This window comes from Typopeltis vanoorti, chromosome 7, assembly GCF_054136105.1.
Source record: "Typopeltis vanoorti isolate ZY-2024b chromosome 7, IOZ_Tvanoo_1.0, whole genome shotgun sequence".
Taxonomy (NCBI): domain Eukaryota; kingdom Metazoa; phylum Arthropoda; class Arachnida; order Uropygi; family Thelyphonidae; genus Typopeltis; species Typopeltis vanoorti.
The window spans coordinates 110,622,459-110,635,653 of record NC_143555.1 but is presented as its reverse complement, the minus strand read 5'-3'; the positions used below and the strand labels follow the sequence as shown (position 1 = coordinate 110,635,653).

The 13,195-nt window shown below is 35.9% G+C and overlaps 1 protein-coding gene across 7 annotated transcripts in view; it reads left to right on the top strand.

Annotated features, from left to right (window-relative positions):
- LOC150104962 (putative cytochrome P450 12a5, mitochondrial) overlaps positions 1 to 13,195 on the top strand; it is a 211,492-nt gene that overhangs the window by 79,341 nt on the left and 118,956 nt on the right. For 6 of the 7 annotated variants that reach the window (XM_090396073.1, XM_090396072.1, XM_090396071.1 and 3 more), the window contains one exon: positions 8,467 to 8,707. In XM_090396073.1, coding sequence (XP_090252199.1) covers positions 8,467 to 8,707 — 241 coding nt within the window. Of the gene's footprint in view, positions 1 to 1,518; positions 1,613 to 8,466; positions 8,708 to 13,195 lie in introns of those variants that run through there. The other variant, XM_090396076.1, reaches the window with a different exon arrangement.

Sequence of the window (13,195 nt, the reverse complement as noted above, 5' to 3'; positions counted from 1 at the left end):
CAAGAGTGCACATTATCTCACTGTTATTTATTATCTATATAGATCACATTATGAAGGAAAGTGGTATTAAATCTGATATCAAAATTAGTGATGTTAATCTTAGCTCTTTACTTTATGTGGATGATATTATACTTCTGATTAAATCCAGTACAAGTCTGCAAAATTCCCTGACTACATTGAATAGCTATTGTAATAAATTTAGTATGAAAATCAGCAATAAAAAGACAAAGACATTGAAAATAAGCAGAAATATTGAAAACATCAACTGTATCCTGAATAGTGAACTGATAGAACAAGTAAAACATTTCAGCTATTTAGGCACAATTTTTTAGTAAAGATGGTAAATTAAATATGGAAAATACAGAATTAGTAAAGCAGATATGGTAGAAAGTCATCTGAATAAATTTATATAGAATAAGAAAGAAATTAATCAAAACACTATATACAAGATGATGTTCAAAGAAAGTCATCTGAATAAATTTATATAGAATAAGAAAGAAATTAATCAAAACACTATATACAAGATGATGTTCAAAGAAAGTCATCTGAATAAATTTATATAGAATAAGAAAGAAATTAATCAAAACACTATATACAAGATGATGTTCAAAGAAAGTCATCTGAATAAATTTATATAGAATAAGAAAGAAATTAATCAAAACACTATATACAAGATGATGTTCAAACCATTTTTATCACATTAAAAATGAGGTTATTAGGAAAGAACTTGCTATTATTAGCATTCAGGAATGTGCTAGTAGAGCTAATCTCAGGTGGTATGGTCATTAAACAGAATGGAAGAGGAAAGATTAGCAAAACAAGTGTTCTTTGCCAGGTTGGCAGGGAAAAGACCCTGAGGAAGACCAAGATAGAGATGGATTAATACAGCAAAAAGCACCTTAAAAGATAGAAATATAAGATCTGATAATATTGGAATCCTAACAGATTAATTTGGAGGAAAATTGTTGATTGGAAGTTAATAATGGTGTAAATTTTTCATGTAGTACTATCATACCTGTTCACCCCCAGAGGCCACATATCAGGAATTTGATACTGATGATGATGATGAAGGATGACAATTTCCCCCCCCTTTAGGAATGGTGAGGGAGTCATTGTGATTGAGATTAGATCAATGAAGTAGGGCTTGAACACTTTCTTTGTATAATATTCATTATGTAATAGTTTCATGCATAAATGACTTCATTAATGAAGTCTTGATGCATAAATGACATCAAGACTTCATTATGTTCATAAATGTTAATGCATAAATGTTCATTATATACATTTTCAAAGTTAAACAAATCTTTAACTTTGAAATGGCTTATCAAAGTTAAACAAGATTTGTTGTACTTTGATGAGCCGAATGTAGTTTTGATGTTCAATGTAGTCGAGATGTGTTCTGACAGATCTTCCTGTTTGTAAGACAAGTTACACAAACATGGTACTTACTTTTGTATCTGCCAGGTAACAGCAACGGTGAGAGTTTGTCTTTTGGAGAAGGCTAAAGATTATAAATATGATGTACAAAGATGAATGTTTATACAAGGAAAGTGCTGAAGCCATACTTCATTGACCTAACCTCAATCATAATGACTCCCTCAACATTCTTAAGGTGTGTGAAATTATCATTCCTTAACTGTATTAAATAATTGTATTCTCAAGATTTTTTTAACTCAAAATTATCTATCATCATTGAGACTGTTCATTGTTAAACTATATTTGGTCACTCAGTTAGATAATTTAAACTGAAATATATTGATTTTTTAATTTTTTTTTTCAGCTCAACAGTTTGTAACCAATATATATATATATATATATATATTGGAATATATTGATAATTGTCTGTGAAAATACTAGTGGTGGTGGTGGTGGACAGTAGATGCCGTTGGTGTAGATGATGTGGTTCAATGTAGTTAGAGATTGAGTGTTGAAGATGGAGAGTTGTAGAGCAAGTGACCTCCTTCGATGAGTCTGGAACTCCCTGGAGGTGTCAAGTAATAATAATAATAATAATAATATATCCTTTTCCTGGTTTTTCCCATTCAGTTGTTTCCAACCATAGGTGACTTTGTAGGCATTGCCCACAAAGTATTCCTGGTGAGATTTTTACAGGATAATTCACCATTGTTTTCCCTAACCCCCAAATTTATCCAGGCTCAGGACCGGCATATGGATGGGACGTATTCATGACTGTAATCTATGTGTGTTCACGGGGCTGGTTTGCCTGTTCTGGGGGATGAAAAACCCAAATTTCCAGGTGAAAAAACTCCTACCTCCTTATGAGACCGGCTAACTAACCTTTAGTCAAAAAAGACCAGATAAAGATTCCTCACGTCACTGACAGGAATTGAACCAAGGTCTTTCAGATCAAAGGGCTTCTTCTATACTGACTGAGCTACGGAGGCTCTATTGATATATATACATAAAAAAAAAGTATAAATATAAATATAAGTATAAATATAGTTTATACTTATAGTATCGTGTAAGTAAATTAGCTTACAGTAGAGCATATAACATAGTATAGTAGAGCGTTTAGTATTTATCATTTAGTAGTAATAGTTCCTTGGCACTATTTGAATAATGGCAGCAGCTGCAGCTCCAATTACAAATGGTGTATCACCATGTTCTCCCCCATTTATTATTATTATTATTATTCAGGCCTCCATGGAGTCAAAAGACTCATCGTGGGAGGTCCTTCCTAAGAACATAAAGTCTGTCAAGACTCATCGAGGGGAGGTTCCCCCCCTAAGAAACACAAAGTCTATCATACCACTCCTTAAACTCATTGACCGTTCTCGCCCTCACCACTCTATCAGGCAATGCATTCCACGGCTCAACCACCTTCCATGCAAAGAAACCACTCCTCACCCTCCTGCTCACAGCTTCCTTCGCAACTTCCAGGAATGGCCTCTTGTCATCACTCCTTCCCACTGTTCAACCAAGTGAAAGAACTCCCCAGTGTCAACCCTGTAACCACCACTTAACAGTTTAAAAGTCTCAATCATATCACCTCTTCTTCTTCTATCCGCCAAACTCTGCAGTCCACATTCCCTCAGCCGATTCTCATAACTATCCTTGTACAGTCCTGAGACCATCTTTGTCATCCGTCTTTGTATCTTTTCCACAGTTAATTTATCCCCTTCAAATCCCGGAGACCAAATCTGAGAACAATAATCCAAGTGTGGTCTGATCAGAGACTTATACAACGGAATGATAACCCTCTTATCTCTGCAGGTCAGTGTCCTTCTCATAATTGCAGCAATCCTCTGTGTTACCTTCACCACCTTTGCAATATGTCCCCTAAATTCAGGTTTCTATCAATCATCCTCAGATCTCTTGTCTCCCCAACTTCCTCCAGTATAACTCCTCCCATAGAGTATGCAGCATCCCATCGATGTTTCCCAAACCTCAAGACCTTACATTTTGCTGCATTAAACTGAAACCCCCATTCATTTGCCCATCTATCTAGCTTATTCAAATCCTCTTGCAGGGCTACCACATCTGCACTATTACTAATAATCCTTCCGAGCTTCGCATCATCTGCAAACAACTGAATATCCCCTTGCAATCCACTGGCAATGTCATTGATATAAAGGTTAAACAATATAGGTCCTAGTACTGAGCCCTGTGGGACCCCACTTGTAACCTTCTGTCTCCTTGAAACTGCTCCACCATACACAACTCTCTATGCAGCAGCATCTATGTATGCAGCATCCCATCGATGTTTCCCAAACCTCAAGACCTTACATTTTGCTGCATTAAACTGAAACCCCCATTCATTTGCCCATCTATCTAGCTTATTCAAATCCTCTTGCAGGGCTACCCCATCTGCACTATTACTAATAATCCTTCCGAGCTTTGCATCATCTGCAAACAACTGAATATCCCCTTGAAATCCACTGGCAATGTCATTGATATAAAGGTTAAACAATATAGGTCCTAGTACTGAGCCCTGTGGGACCCCACTTGTAACCTTCTGTCTCCTTGAAACTGCTCCACCATACATAACTCTCTGATCCCTATCAGACAGCCAATCCTGAATCCAGTTGACTAATCTGACATCCAGACCCATGTGTTGCAACTTAAATATCAGCTTATCATGTGGCACCCTGTCAAATGCCTTTGCTAAGTCTAAGAAAATTGCAGTATATGCCTTACCTCTAATGTTCTTGTAACTTTATTATAAAAGGCTAGCATATTGCTAAAACAAGAGCGCCCTTTCACAAATCCATGTTGACTCTCACAGATAACATTACCCTCATCTGCCCAGTGCTGTATACGGTCCCTCACTACTTTCTCCGAGATCTTAACAACTACTGATGACACACGGACTGGTCTATAATTAGACACTTCCAGTCTGTTACCACCCTTATGCAATGCCACTAATCTTACCTTCCTTCCATTCCCTGGGCACCTTTGCCGAAACCAGACTTTCATTGAAAAGCCAGGTTAAGGGCACTGTCAGTTCCCTAGAACATTCTCTCATAACTCATGGTGAAATACCATCCAGTCCAAAAGCTTTATTGACATCCAGAGTTCTCAGTATCTGAAACACACTCTCCTCCTGTACCTCTAAACCTTGAACCTGCCCTATCCCTCTAGCATTAAAACTGACTCCTCCAGGATGAAATACTCCAATAAAGTGGTCATTGAACAATTCCACTATGTCCTCTGCATCAGTCACTCTATTCCCATTTTTATCCCACAATATCATTCTTCCACAGTCATTTCTCCTCCTACTGGCCACATAGCTAAAAAATTCCCTAGGATTTTCTTTGGATCTTAGGGCCAATCTCCTCTCATATTCCAGTTTCACTTTCCTTACCACACTAGTCACTCTTCTGGCCTGTGTCTTATATTCTTCACGCATCCTCTCTTCACCTGTCTCCTTATATCTCTTCCATAGCCTCTGTTTCACATGCAATTCCTGTTTAATATTGTTTGTCATCGGCTTTACTCCAAATTGTGTCCTCTTCTTCACTCGTGGTATACAACTTACCATTGCTGCTAACAAATATTCTTTCACAATTTCCCACGAACTAATGATATCCCGGCCTTCCATTTCCTCCCTCCATGAAACTTCCCAAAGTTGACGTCTAAGACTATTATAATCACCTGCTTTATAATTCCACATAAGTTCCCGTCTCTTTGATACTCCTGCATGTCTATTCATTTTCCAATTCAAAACCATATGGTCACTCTCTCCAACTGGTGGGAGAGATGTCATCTCAGTTATTATCAACTCTTCTGATGCTATAACCAAATCTAAAACTCTTGAACCTCTTGTTCCCTCTGTTACATGTTGCCTAAGACATTTGTCCCTCAAGAATTCTAGAAATTCCATTCCACTATTGCTACATGCATCTTCCTCTCTCCAATTTATACTAGTGTAGTTAAAATCTCCCATAACAATCATTCTTCTTGCACTTGCCAAACTTAGCTGTCTAAACATCTCCTGGTCCCCATCCTCTGTGCTCCTGGGTCTGTAGCAACACCCCACTAAATATCCTGTCTTGCCTACCTCTACCTCACACCATATGCTCTCAAAATCATTTGTCTCAGTTACTTCCAAAGCCTCCACTCTTAGAGGACATAGGTCATCACTTATCATAAGCAGTACCTCACCACCACGCTTCCCCTCCTATCCTGACGAAAAATGCTATACCCAGCGACTTCTATTCCTGTTATTATATCCCCTTCTGTCAACCACATCTCAGTGATCCCAATCATTTTTGGCCAGGCTGATGCTATCTGCACCACCAATTCATCTCCCTTATTCCGGATATTCCTGGCATTAGCATAAAGCATATAAATGCCATTGTTTCTATACCCAGCATTATCCCTTCTAGACTCCACTGGACTCAGTGTTACCTGACATCGTCTCCCTTCTCCCAAGTATCCATTTGCATAACATACTACAGGATTTTGTGGCATGTATGCGTCCCGGCAGTTGGATATGTGGCAGGTGAGAGAAGGGGGGGGTGCATATATGTGCAAAATGTAGGCATGGGAGGAACTTAGTGAGTTAAATATTACAATAACCGACCTTGTTGCATCAGGAGCAGTAGAATCTCAAACTAGAGAGATGAGTAGTTTGATAGAAAGTGAGCATAACGAACCAAATATGAATTAAAAAATAAGAGTGGGGAGTGTGGAAGGCTTGAATGATGTGAAGTTTTCGAAGATGGTCCTGATTGGGAGGATGAATGGCGAGCAAGAGTGGCTAACTTGCAGAGAGAGAGAGAGAGAGAGAGAGAGAGATGAGCTGAAAGAGGAGGTGGAATGTCTCAGTAATGAGATGAGAAGTATGAAAGATGAGATTAGGTGAATGGAAAAGATGAATGCAAGGCGAATCAGAGTAGGAGTGAGAGAGAGAGAGAGAGAGAGTTATGGGAATGATAGAAGAGGAGAGAATAGAAACAGAAGAGTTTATAGTTATTTAAACTATACTAAATAACTAAATAATGAAAACTTATCTTCTTCTTCTTCTTCTTCTTCTTCTCTTCCACTGCAGATGCATCTGACTCAGACCTCACTTCTCGGTAACCCAAAAATAACACAATATAAAAACAACTAAACTCCAAAAGCAGCACCACTAAAGAACACTTGCAGTACTGGAAAAAAAAATGTAGCACAATTCGTGACAGAAGTCACACTATACACTGTTTAAAAACACTTTTTTACTTAAGCAAAAATTGATATTAATAAGATTGAGGGATTTGATGATATATCACCACCTATACAATATATACACGAAAACACAAGGTAAAAGTATTATTTATTAAATATACTTATTTAATATATTTCAATATTCCATATTGAATATATCAAAAATATTTCAATCTGAAATTAACAAACTATCGTCAGTAGTTTAAAAACAGTTTATACAAGGTAGAATGCAAACAATTGATTTATTCAAAATAGAACAAGCTGCATGATGCTAAATTGCTAATAGCATTATGCTTTCACTAAAGAAATGGTTAATCATAAAAGTGTAAAAAACTGCCAGCCTGGTTGGCCGAGTGGTTAGTGTATCTGCTCTCCAGCCAAAAGGCTATGGGTTCGAATCCTGCCATGGGCATGGATGTTTGTGATTATCTGTGAAAATACTAGTGGTGGTGGTCAGCAGTAGATGGCGTTGGTGTAGATGATGAAAGTAGTGAAGACGGAGAGTTGTGGAATAGGTGTCCTCCCTCGATGAGTCTTTGGACTCCCTGGAGGCGTCATGTAATAATAATAATAATATGTATGTATATGTATATATGCATATATGTATATATGTATAAATTGCATATATATATATATATATATATATATATATATATATATATATATATATATATATAATTTATAATGTCATACTAAACATAATTTATAATTATGTTATATTATATTATATTATATCAGAAGGGCAGAGATGTCAAAACTGACAAATAAATAACTTTTTTTAGTGTGATGTTTTTTTAATTTTGCTTACAAAGTGTCATGTGTTTTTAATATACTTGAGTGCTGACACTAGTTTCTTGCTGACATAACTTCTTGAGTGCTGACACTAGTTTCTTGGCTAGATGATAGTTGGGGCTGTCAATTCCTTCAATTATCGACCAAAGAGGTATGTTCTGTTGTGAATTGGCAGCTGTCAAATCTTTAAAAACAAATCAGGACATTGTAATCACTAGAGCTAATAAAGGCAGTACCATGGTTATTTTAAACTGAACAACCTTACCTACAAAATATGAATAAGTCTCAGACAACAGCACCTATCATCCTGTGAACTATAACCCACCCAATCAGATTTAAAAGAAAACAGAAGAACTACTTAAATTAGTCACATCCTGTCCCATGGATACAGTTAAAAAACTACTTCTGCACTATGCTTGTTCCCTGAGAATTTATGATCTGCCCAAGATTCACAAGCAGAAAGTACCACTCCGATTGAAGGTATCAACAGCTCCAATTATCGGCTAACAGTTGGTCACCATTGCCAGTCTGGTTGGCCAGGTGGTTAATGTACTTGCTTTTCAGCTAACAGGTTGAGGGTTTGAATCCCATTGTGGAGACATTTGCAAATATCTTTAGGTAGGAGATGAATTTCATTGAGCACCATCTTGTTTATTAGAGGTCTGACATGGCTTGAAAAAATTCCTTGTTTGTTTTCTAGAGCAGGTTTTCTTTATTATTTAAAAAAATAAAGAAATATAAAAAAATTACAAAAAATATCTTAATGCATCCACATTACTAAGGTACTATAGGTTTACAACCTTTCATGTGTGAGAGTCACATAAAAAAAATGAAATCACCAAATCCAACACTCTAAAACCTGCCATTCCATCAAAAACTCAGATATTTATACTCTTTGCTTCCATTTATTTATTAATATTTTTTTTTGTGTGCAAATGAAAGGTTGTTTTCATCTTGTTTAAAATAATTCTTCCTAAATGCTGACATTTTTATCTGCATGTATAGGACATTACAGTATAAAGAAGTGGCATAAAGCACAGTGGGACAAATATCAGAAATATGGGCAGATTGTCAAAGAAAAAATAATTCCAGGAGGAAATCCTGTTGTTCATCTGTTTAATTCTGCAGATATTGAAACGGTGTTCCGTAATGAAGGAAAATATCCCATGAGACATTTCTTTTTTGGCATGGAAGCAATTCGGAGAGAGAATCCAGATGTATATCATACAATAGGACTAGCACCAGGGTGAGTGATCAATGCAAACAATATTCATTTTACATTATTTATATGTGCACATGTTTCAAGAACACAGGTAGACTAGCCAAAAGAGTGGCTGATAATCCAAGTGGCCTGTTGAGTTAGCATATAAATAAAAGCTGTGTTTCAAATCATGCAAATATAATAACAATATACTGCTGCTTATCTATGAATACATAGGCTTTAAATATATTAAAATGGAGAGATGTCTGTTTATATTGTTAATGGTAGTGTTAGATCCTAAATGAAGGAATCTTGGAATCTTGGAATCCTAAATGAAGGAATGCAAACAATATTCATTTTACATTATTTATATGTGCACATGTTTCAAGAACACAGGTAGACTAGCCAAAAGAGTGGCTGATAATCCAAGTGGCCTGTTGAGTTAGCATATAAATAAAAGCTGTGTTTCAAATCATGCAAATATAATAACAATATACTGCTGCTTATCTATGAATACATAGGCTTTAAATATATTAAAATGGAGAGATGTCTGTTTATATTGTTAATGGTAGTGTTAGATCCTAAATGAAGGAATCTTGGAAAGAAATCATTCATTTAGGGTCTAACATATGAAAATTGTAAACATAGAGAAATACCTGCACATCAGTTGTAATTAAAAGTGAAACTTCCTCACTTTATGTAAAAATTTGTATTCTTTATTTAAGCACCTTATATCTATGCTATTGTGATTAATTTGAGATTTCATTTTTGTATGTCTTAAAAAAGAGGGATATGTGAATTAAATTTAAGCCTTACTTAAGCTATGTAAAATCTATTGTGAGTCATCATAAAGCTGTTAAATATTAATTCCTGGAAGGCCTAAAGCTACATGCGTACACCATAACGCTGGTGGGTATAGCTTATTCGGAAAATTACGTAACCACGTATTCCATGAATCCGAGTATATCAGCATTGTAGAAACGAAGGATAAGCCAAAGGGTGAAATTAGTAAGGATTGTGTGCAAAAAAGGGGCTGAAAAAGAGGGCGCTCTATAGGAGTATAAAAGGGGGTTGAGCCTGGAACACAACGCTTTTCTCTTGATCTCTTGTCGTATCGTTTTCCTGTTGGGTGGTTCAGAAGTTGGCAGACAGTTTCGCATAAGGAGGGGGGGAGGGAAGTCTGTGATGTCGGGCAGCGAGCGTTCGTAAAGAAATGAAGCTGGATTCTATGCAAAGCTGAAGGTAAAAATTCCAGTCCTAGCAGAATCAAGCCGTTGCTGAAAAGCCCCATCGAGTTGTTCCTGAAACGCAAAGATTTTGAGTCCGTTTCCAGCAGAAAGAATGAAGATAGCGTAACCCCTACGTTGGCATACAGACAGCCAAAATGGATGAGAAATATCCAGAAAAACACGTGGTGCAGAACGACGGTGAAAAAAGTCGGTAAGGTGTAATTGCTCTAATTTTGTGTGACTGTTCATTAGAACAAAGAAGATTGTTTACGATTGTGAAATTAAGAACTTTATATTAAGGAACTCTGTGGACAGTCACTATTAAGAAAGTTAACCTCATTTGTGAGTAAGAAGAATTGTTTAGGAGAGATCTTTTGTAACTTGTATGTGATAGGATTAACTTGATGCGATATGAAAGGTAGAATTTAGTGTCTCAGTAACATTAGAATGGTTGATAGTTTGTTCTTATGAGTAATACTGCTAGAAGGAATTTAGCTTAACTTATTATCATTTGATTCATATCCCAGTGTGTAATTACTGTGTTTAGCATGTAATAAGTTTTAATTAGTTCAAATGTGTTAATCTCTTAGTTCAAGTTTATTTAGTATTGAACATAATTAAGTGTATGAGTTTGTATTGTGTTTTAGATATTCCAATAAACATGTCATATTTTCCTGAACCTGAGCCATGCCTGATTACGATTCCAAATTACTACTTATAATAATAGAACTTATTTTGGCGGGAAGGATTTAGAGAGTGAATATAAAATATAGATTTAGGTCACGACTGCAATAATCTAGATCTATACAGCAGTTAAGTAAGATATTGGGTAAGAAAGCTAAGAATCTAGTATTGTCTCCCTGAGTAAGGATCTTTTCGACTATAGGATACTGGCTGGCATAGCAAAATATAAATTCGCCAGTATCCGAAGAGGAAACAATCCTAGATATAAAAATAAGATTTAAAGTAAGAGAAGAAAGAATAAATAACGAAAGATAAATATATAACAATAGAGCAGAAGGCAGGATTTGATCGTAGAAGGTTTAAGTAAGAAAAAGGATAGATATTTTAGGTTAAGTAAGAAAGGATAGATAAAGGTAAAACAACTAATTGAGTATAAAGATATAAAAAAGTAGAAAAACATCGATATAACAATAAAATGACTTTATAACAGTAGTTAATACTTATTGAGTAACAAGACTACAGGCTATACATTTGGATTTATGAATATCTCTAAACAATTCATCATTTTGGTACCAGTAGCAATGTCATCGCTAGTTGTTAATATTTAACTTACAAAAACATGTAGGGCTACATTCATCAGTGCCAAATACAGGAACAATTTCTCTGGTCCCATTTATATTGGTGAAGCAAATGTTCATAATTCTTTCTTCTGTCTCTGCCAGACAGCTCTTGAACAGGTCCCAAGCAGCACTGATTTCGTTTCCTTCCAACTCATTATTCGATGATATAGCTGCAAGCTGTCTCCTGAGCTTGTCATAATCAACAATCTTATGGTTTCACATATATCCTTTTCTCACTGAAGTCTCATATGTTTGGCTACCATGGTCACTCTCACCAATTGGAGGGAGAATTAACACCTCATTTACAATAACATCCTCTGATGAGATAATCAAATCCAAGACCCTTGATCCCTGTATACTCTCTGTTACATACTGCCTAAGGTAGTTATCCCTCAAAAACTCAAGAAATCTATTCTCTTTGCCCCCAGATATTGTCTCTTCATTCCAGTCAATATTACCATAATTAAAATCACCTATAATGATCACCCTTTTCTTATTAGCTAGACCAGTTTGCCTATACATTTCCTTCTCACTGTTCTCCACATTATCAGGTCTATAGCAACATCCAACTGCTACCATCAACAGCACACCTCCTTCTGCTCTGCCTATCCTCATAAAAAACATTATATCCATATATCTCTATTCATCTCTGTTTCTGTCCTCATCTAACCATTTTTTTGCTTATTTCAACAATTTTGGCAAATATACTCTATTAATGCTAGAAGAGAGCAGGAAATGAATCCTGCAGGCATATAGTAACATTTTGGGAAAATCTGGAGAAAAGGGAAAGGCTAATAACATTTCAGTAGCCTTCTACAGTAGTAGATATCATTGTTGCTATCTTGTTGGGTGTTGCTGTTGACCTGGTAATGTGGATGACAGTGAGAAGGAAATGTATAGGCAAACTGGCAAGTACCTCCTGGATCTCTGCTCAGGGTATGAGCTAGTCATTACTAACACCAGTTTCCAAAATAAAGATATTCACAAGAGAAGAAATAAAAGAAGCCTCGTTGAGTATGCTATTGCTGATAATGATATCTTTATGCTGGTTCAGGATACAAGAATATACAGAGATTTGAAATTGGAAGTGATTATAACTTACTTTTCAAGAGGATAAAAATTAATATCACATTGAAAAGGATAATGTATAAGAAAGTTTTAAAAATCATTAAAATTCAGCAGATTTTAAAGGTGAACTATATACTCAACTACACAAATATTATTCAAGAAAAAATGAAACAATTTGAAAACAAAATCCAAACCTTGGAGTCTCAGTGACAAACTCTGAAGAAAACATCTTTGATGAGGAGGTTGTGGAGAGGGTTCAGTGGAGAGTGACTAAGTTAGTGAGTGATGTAAAAAAAAAAATGTTCAGTACATTGATAGATTGAGAGCTTGTGGATTGCAGAGGTTGGTTGATAGGCAGAGAAGAGGAGATATGATAGAAACATTTAAATTACTAAAAGGTTTTTATAAGACTGATGCAGGGGAAATATTTCAGCTGTGTGATAGTGATGGAAGAAGAGTACATCCCTGGAAATTTAGAAAAAGTGTGGTTAACAAGGGTGTGAGAACGAGGTTTTTTGCCTGCAGGGTAGTGAATGAGTGGAATGCATTGCCTGACTCAGTTGTGAGTTCTTCGTCTATAAATGAATTCAAGAAGAGATATGATAGATATTGTTTTGTTAGTTTGGGTCTCCCGCGATGAGTCTACTGACTCCATGGAGATACCCGTAATAATAATAATAATAATCTAAAGTGGCATATGGTAGGTTCTTATTTTTCTATCCATTGAGCACAAGAGAGTTAAAGAAGCAGTCCTGAAAAGGAAGAAAGTGTACTGCAAGTTCCTAGCAAATAAATCAGCAGATTCCCTAAAGGAATATAGAGAAAAATGTCAAATGGCTAAGCTGTGTGTAAAAGTAACTAAACATAAGGTATGGAAGACTTTAGTAAGAATACAGAAGATACATATCAGGAAGGCAGTAGAATGTTTTGAA